Source organism: Cherax quadricarinatus, chromosome 21 (assembly GCF_038502225.1).
Source record: "Cherax quadricarinatus isolate ZL_2023a chromosome 21, ASM3850222v1, whole genome shotgun sequence".
Lineage (NCBI taxonomy): Eukaryota > Metazoa > Arthropoda > Malacostraca > Decapoda > Parastacidae > Cherax > Cherax quadricarinatus.
The window spans coordinates 25,657,819-25,665,697 of record NC_091312.1 but is presented as its reverse complement, the minus strand read 5'-3'; the positions used below and the strand labels follow the sequence as shown (position 1 = coordinate 25,665,697).

At 39.3% G+C, this 7,879-nt stretch overlaps 1 protein-coding gene across 1 annotated transcript; it reads right to left on the bottom strand.

Moving 5' to 3' along the window:
* Nucleotides 1-1,072: 1,072 nt before the first annotated feature.
* On the bottom strand, nt 1,073-3,121 carry LOC128689107 (glutathione peroxidase-like). Its single transcript, XM_053777229.2, has 4 exons — nt 2,816-3,121; nt 2,383-2,517; nt 2,109-2,249; nt 1,073-1,672 (listed from the first exon to the last, which is right to left on the bottom strand). The coding sequence occupies exons 1-4, from the start codon at nt 3,104-3,106 to the stop codon at nt 1,481-1,483; spliced, it is 759 nt and encodes a 252-aa protein (XP_053633204.2). The 5' UTR covers nt 3,107-3,121; the 3' UTR covers nt 1,073-1,480.
* Between the last annotated feature and the right edge of the window lie 4,758 nt (nt 3,122-7,879).

The window sequence follows — 7,879 nt, the reverse complement described above, 5'->3', positions numbered from 1 at the left end:
GTGGTGTGCACAACCTTGTATCAGTACACATGGTAGTGTGCACAACCTTGTATCAGTACACATGGTAGTGTGCACAACCTTGTATCAGTACACATGGTAGTGTGCACAACCTTGTATCAGTACACATGGTAGTGTGCACAACCTTGTATCAGTACACATGGTAGTGTGCACAACCTTGTATCAGTACACATGGTAGTGTGCACAACCTTGTATCAGTACACATGGTAGTGTGCACAACCTTGTATCAGTACACATGGTAGTGTGCACAACCTTGTATCAGTACACATGGTAGTGTGCACAACCTTGTATCAGTACACATGGTGGTGTGCACAACCTTGTATCAGTACACATGGTGGTGTGCACAACCTTGTATCAGTACACATGGTAGTGTGCACAACCTTGTATCAGTACACATGGTGGTGTGCACAACCTTGTATCAGTACACATGGTAGTGTGCACAACCTTGTATCAGTACACATGGTAGTGTGCACAACCTTGTATCAGTACACATGGTAGTGTGCACAACCTTGTATCAGTACACATGGTAGTGTGCACAACCTTGTATCAGTACACATGGTAGTGTGCACAACCTTGTATCAGTACACATGGTAGTGTGCACAACCTTGTATCAGTACACATGGTAGTGTGCACAACCTTGTATCAGTACACATGGTAGTGTGCACAACCATGTATTAGTACTCTGTGATGTACTGTGGAAGGAAATAATAATTCCTTTTGCTTATTTAACGATCCAATAAAATTCTAAGATAGAGAGAGAAACGTTGTTCCAATAAAAGCTTATTTTGTATTTGTATCTTATTTTGCATGTGTGTATCTTATTTTTCATTGTGTATCTTATTTTTCATGTTTATCTTATTTTGCGTGTATCTTCTCTTCAATGTGATAATGAGCCTATGGGTTTTGCCTAAGTCAAAGGTTTAACTTCTTTTCCCATTTTTGGTTAAGATGTCAACTGTAATGAAACACTCTTCTTATTCTTAAAAATAAATACGACGGTCAATACAGAAATATTTCATTAGCATGTATTATTGGGTGCTGAGTCCCACACCAGTTTAATGCAAATTATTTTTAATGTTTTTATGCAACATTTTAATCATTACTGATTTATATTTTCTGTAGGTATTTTCGTCTGATTCGACCCCTCTACCATTTTAATGTGTATAGATGTAAGTTAATGTATACAAAATAGCTGCTTGATGACATGTTTTTAATTACTATTTTATAATTGTAGTACTGATCAGTATCTTTGGCTTCGAGTGACCTCGTCCAGCCCAGCCGCTGCAGCATCCCATAGGCAGGAAAGTGGCAGCCAGAATGCACAAGTGGCCACACTCTTCAGCATCATCATAGGCGGGATGCTGCATGAGAATGGACAAAGGCAGCTTGCGGAAACTCAGTTGGAAGTCCAAGGTTAGGAGGTAGGTGTCCTCACGAAGAGAGTGAAGTCCTCGAGAAGGTTTTAAGCGTTGAGAAGAGTGTTGATGTCATCCTTGAGGTCCTCGGGATCTTCAACTGTTGGATGGTAGCGTACGTAAGGCTTGCCATCTTTACCAATCAGGAATTTCTCGAAGTTCCATTGAATGTCTCCAATTCTTATGGGCTCATAAAAGAGGCCAGAGTAGAACTCAGTGTATGTAGACTCGCAAGCACTCTAAATAAAACCCAAACAAGTATCAAAGTTAATAATGTTCAAAAATTAGAAATGGCCAAAGAAGAGGCCAACTTGCCTATTCTTAAATTCTTAGACAGAAGAAATATAGTTACGAGCATCAGTTGTCTTCTAAGACAAGTACACGGACGCCTCTTGGAGGAGTGGTGGCTAACAGTGTCAAGGAAGATACTGAGTGGAACTTTGGTTAACAGTGAGGCTAACATAAGCAAAATGAAACAGCATAACATAATCAAACATACACCATTAGTGCCACCATACGTAAAAATAAATATACAGCTCACACGTTCGTAAGAGTTCAGTCATATAATTAGAGACTTAAGACATACACCCAACTCTTTTGGTTGTGAGTTGTAATTCAACGTTAGATGTGGACTCATGTGTACTGATTAGATAAGTAGATTGTTTGTTAACTTACCTTTAAGAATGTAAAGAGTGGGTGCTCATTATTGCCATTCACCTCAGTCTTCTCAAACATGGTGATCAGAGGCTCAAATCCGTCACCTGGACGAACATATCGGATACCGTTCATGATCTCACTATTGGCTCCCTGTTCGTGCTGTGTTCAAAAAATAGAGATGAGCAAGAAATATCATATTTATAGAGACCTGCTGATGCTGCATATTTTAAAAACTAAACTATGTGAAACAAATGACGATTCCATAAACAAATTCTATTGTTATACATGTTACCAAATTAAACTGATTGCAGGGAAAGCCCAGAATTTCGAAGTCCTCATCTACGTAGAACTCGGCGAGTGCATTCATTTGGTTGTAAGAGACTATGGTTCGTGAGCAGTAGGTGGCCAAGTTGATCACCAACAGCACCTGCAGAACACACAAACACACACATCACACATTCAATCTAAAGATTTTTATGACAGAATTTTTGTATCTGAACGCGAAATGTTTTCAGAAACAGCGCAATACGGCAATGTTACATTGCTCTGAGATTTGAAAATTCTTCTGTTGCAATGGTTAAGGACAAAATTAAAATAAATCATGACTATTTTTTATTACTTTCTTCAGACAGCCAGTGTTTATATCCTACCTGCTACAATGATCAATAAATAATTATGAGGTAATACTAATGTAAACATAACCTTGCAACATAATAGCTACCCACCTTGCCTCTGAACTCCTCAAAACTGACGTTAGTTCCATTCTCCAGCGAACTGGCCGAGAACTGGTAAATGTCGCCTTCAATTTCCCCGCATTCACGACGAGGTATGATATCCGCGAGCCCTGGGCTCAGCAGGGCAGCACTCAACAGCAGCGGCAGTAACCGGGTCATGGTGCCAACACTGCCTCTAATAGGTATCTTCTGGTGCTCATTTATATGTAGCACCGTCTGTCCTTCACATAGACGTCCTTCATCTATGTGAAGGACATATGAGCCAGGTGCAGTGGGCGACATGTTTCATTTGTAGACTTTTTCATTGACTATGATTGGTAATGAGTAAAGCAGAGAAAATTCTGCATCTGTCTCTCAGGAATCTAGTACGGCAGTGTCTGTCTGGCGATGACATTACACAAGTTGTATAGACGCACCGAATGCATCACGTGTGCTGTGTACAAGTTGTTCAGGCACTTGATGTATTATGTGTGTGCATTATTCAATTTGTTTTAACATATGGGACGTATTGAAGGTGTTCAGACGCAGGGATGTATTACAGGTGTTCAGATGCAGGGATGTATTACAGGTGTTCAGATGCAGGGATGTATTACAGGTGTTCAGACGCAGGGATGTATTACAGGTGTTCAGACGCAGGGATGTATTACAGGTGTTCAGACGCAGGGATTTATTACAGGTCTTCAGACACAGGGATGTATTACAGGTCTTCAGACGCAGGAATGTATTACAGGTGTTCAGACGCAGGAATGTATTACGTGTAATGGCTTCAGATTGTTCAGGTGGATCAATCAGAGAAACAATAAGGGATAACATAATTTCCCTTAAAAGTTATTACAGTAGTTCTAATGAACAACACCAGACCAACCATGATTATTGTATGATTATCGTTTTCATAACGAATCAGTTACTGTATATCAATTAAGGCTGTTCGTCAATGTCTTACACATATCTATAATAATTCAATCTACATCACTGCACATCTATATTTTTACTGAATCCACATCTGTTTAAATGTAATACATTGTTACGGTTCCTACCATAATTGGATATTTTCATCACTTTATTTTCATAACTCACTGTTTAGTTCATCACTCTCTCTATTATTATTATTTATTATTATTAAAGATTAGCCGGTATTCTCCCGGCCCGGGCCTTTTCCAAGTGGTGGCCCGGCCTTGGCTCCCTCTTTAGGGAGTGTCTGAGACCTAAGTCTCCCATGGGAGGAGGCACAAGTACCTCCTCATCTTTGGGACCAACTGTCCCCAGGCCTAGCCACAAGCTAGGCCTCTCTGGTCTGCCATCCCCGCCCCAAGGGGGCAAATGGGAATGACAGTCTTATGAGCTAAAGGCTCGGACTCAGGCACCTACCCTGCCCTAGAAGGGTTAGGCATGGTGTCGATCCACTCTCTCTACATTTCACTCTCTTCTTTAATCATTTCAATAATTTTTTATCTTCTTAAAATATATATTTATAAAAGAAACAAATGATGCGTAGGTGCAGTAATGTTCTCCTTTATATATCTGAAAAAAAAATCCATAACGTAGTGTTGTATACAAAATTAAGTAAAATAATACAAAATGTATTATAAACAATAGTGTTTATAATACATCTTCAAAATATAAAACCAATAAATGCTGTCTTGATTTGAGGACAATATTAATCATCATTACCAGACCCATTTTTCGATAAGATTTATAAGTGTCTGGTACAATTTCGAGTCCACATCCAGTGTCACTCTTTTTTTTATTCATGGTTGTGGTTTTTGTCAACACGGAGAAGCATTACTTAATTTTCTGCCCGAATTTTTTAGTACATTACGTTCTTCAGTAACGTCTGAGAATCTACATACATTGCTTTGTGGTCAAATATTGTAATCACTAACAAATATTATGAATAATGAAGGTCCTAAGACAGTAGCCTGTGAGACACCACCCGTGATTGTCCCCCTTCAGCTTTTTTTCTTTCGTCAGTGAAAAATCACCTGAGACAGAGGCACGGCAAAGCAGTGATATCTAAGAGCATACGTGAAGGCAGGGTAGTCATGACCCTTTGGCTGGCAAGGACAGCAGCCATCTCTGTCTTACCGGTGCTGGACTCAGCAGTCTGAGTGCTCTCCATTTTCCAATACTCTAAAAGCATCTGAAGGTAGTCCCTAAGGGTACCTTTAAGCGATTGTTTGATTTTTGCCTTTCCTCAATATTTTTGTTTATAACATGATAATGCTTCTTTCGACTGGCTCCAAATTTTCGAAGCTGGTATGCTCTAACTATGGAAAGGTTCATGCAACTATTGGTATCTACAGGTGCCCTCTCGTAAATTTTATATAGACCATTCCTGATCAGCTTCAAACTTTTACCACTAATGTACCCTACCTTGAGAATGATTGGGATTCATTCATTCATTAGAGGTTTGCCGGTACTTCCGGCCCGGGTCTTCTCCATATGGTGACCCGGCTTGTGGAATGATTGGGATTGTTAGTGGAGTGAGTAGGTACCAATTTTGATGATGCTCCTTTTAAAAAAGTATGATACTCCATAAGTTTAGGCTGTGTTAGCCAATTTACTAATATAGTTAAAAAACCTATGCAACTGTTGGGTTTAACCTTTTTTTTATATTGATTCCACTATACAAAATAATTTACAAACAATTCCATAAATAATAGTCATGATTTTAATATTAACTCTACATATTTTTTAATATAATTTATATTACTGTTTCCACATACTTCAAGGATATATTAGCGAGCAAATATATTGTGTAGTTTCACAATAACTAAAATAGTGAACGAGTACATGACAGAGGCAGTTGCTCTCCACCTGTCCGGGAAGACACCTGCTCAGCCTCACGCTAACACCACCATCACTCCCACACTGAGACCTTGCAAGTCGACCATCGTAGCCACTGACAATTATAATATTCACCATTATAATATTTATATTTCTCAGTTGTTATGGACATAAACTAGACCAATTACGTATATTAGATGAATGGATAAGCTTCTCATTATCACCGCAACATTTTGTTCTAATACAACATTTTATACGTAAGAATACATTTATACAGGGTGTTTCAGTCGTATGAAGCCCTGAGCTGGTACTCCCGTAGTTGCATCCATCTTGTTTGAATATTATGTCTGTAGTAAACGATATCATTTACTGCAAATATAATATACAAACAAGATGGTTGCAGCCACGGGAGTACCAACTCAGGGCCTCCTACGAGTGAAACATCATGTATATATCTGTATATGATTTTAGTATGTGTAAAAATGCATTGATTGATGATAAATATTTTGAGGATCGCTGTGGGAACTTGTGAGGCGATAAGTTTACTCTAATAAAATCTATGTTTACTTATTCTTTCAGGATAAATGTGGACGAAGGACCAACAAGACCAGCGCCAGTCATGGAATAATAGTAATAATAATAATAATAATAATATCTTTATTTACTACAAATACATGTACAAGGTATACATACCATAGCTGACATCAATGACATACTACTATATAGAAAGCCGCTTGTTATGCTTAGCATTTCCGGCATGTTAGGTCAGCTTTGTCCCAGGATGCGACCCACACCAGTCGACTAACACCCAGGTACCCATTTGAAACTGATGGGTGAACAGGGACAGGGACAGCAGGTGTCTTATGGAAACACGTCCCTAATGTTTTTCAGCCGTACCGGAGGAGATTCGAACCCCGGACCTCAGTGTGTGAGCTGACTGCGCCCAGATGGCTGACTCCTAGCAAGCTTGACACTAAGGTTAGTCATCCTGAAATATGAACCCTCGTGCTGGTGATCACTGGTTACCAGGAAATATACTTGTGGTGGCCACTACAAGTCGCTTTAACAAATTACAGAGATATCTCACGACACTGGTTCTCATGCTCGTTGGGTGAATAATTCCCAGGTCGCCTCTACACTTCTAGATAAAAGACATCAGTAAGTTATTTTGTTTGGGATGGGTGATGGCAATTATTGCATGTAGACACTGTCTCAGTCTGAATTTCGAATAGCTGCGACCTGCCCATCTGTAGTTTAAAATCTCAATATATCTTTTCCCACCCACTGAGAGTTTGCCTGAGAGATATAAAATCTAGTTAATATCGATACCAATTTGCGATTTACTTGTGATTTGTTTCTGGAGTTTTCCTACTCCCGCGGCTCGGGGCCTCGACCAAGCATCCCTGGTGATTCCCCGGTTGACCAAGATGTTGATGTTGGCAGCCTGCCAGCCCACATATTCATCACAACTTAGTTGATCTTGCTCATCGCAGAGGTAGTGATCCAGTTGATTCATCTTGAAGACCTCCATACTGGTTCCAGTAATATTTCTGATAGCTGCTGGTAGCATATTAAAAGAGTCTAGGCCCACGAATATTCACTCAGAGCTCTCGTACAGTAGCTGTGGCTCCCCTGCTTTTCCCCTGTTACCACCACTGTTGCCACCACCACCACTACTACTACCACCACCACCACCATCACTGTTACCACCACTGTCATCACCACTGTCACCACCACTGTCACCACCACTACTACCACCACCGCTACCACCACCACTACCACCACCATTACCACCTCTGCTACAACCACTACTTCCACCGCTTCTGTATCTTTAATTGTTAGAAGTTTAATGTTACAAATAATGTCTTAAGTATTGTACTAAGTCTCAGCAGACTTAAGTGCAAGATTGTTTTCGATCCTTTCCTAACTTTTAAAACCTTTTGAAAAATGAGAAAAGTTTCCGAATTATTTTAATAAGTATAATGTTGGTAGCAATAAGAAAAATAAAATATTTGTTTCCCACTATGAATATATATATTAGTTATGTCTATAGCTCCTGTCAAATTTAATAGAATCGTAAATTTAATTTTTTTCATAATTTTATTAATGCTGTGATGTTACTCTCGTGTGATTTTCATTGTGATTTTTTTGTCGAATGAATAATCTTAATCAATATAAATTTTTACTACATTCATATTTGTCTCCCCGCCCCCGCGTACAGCCTATTCCATTGGTTACTTTTTTTTTTAACCCAAAAAAAAAAACGGC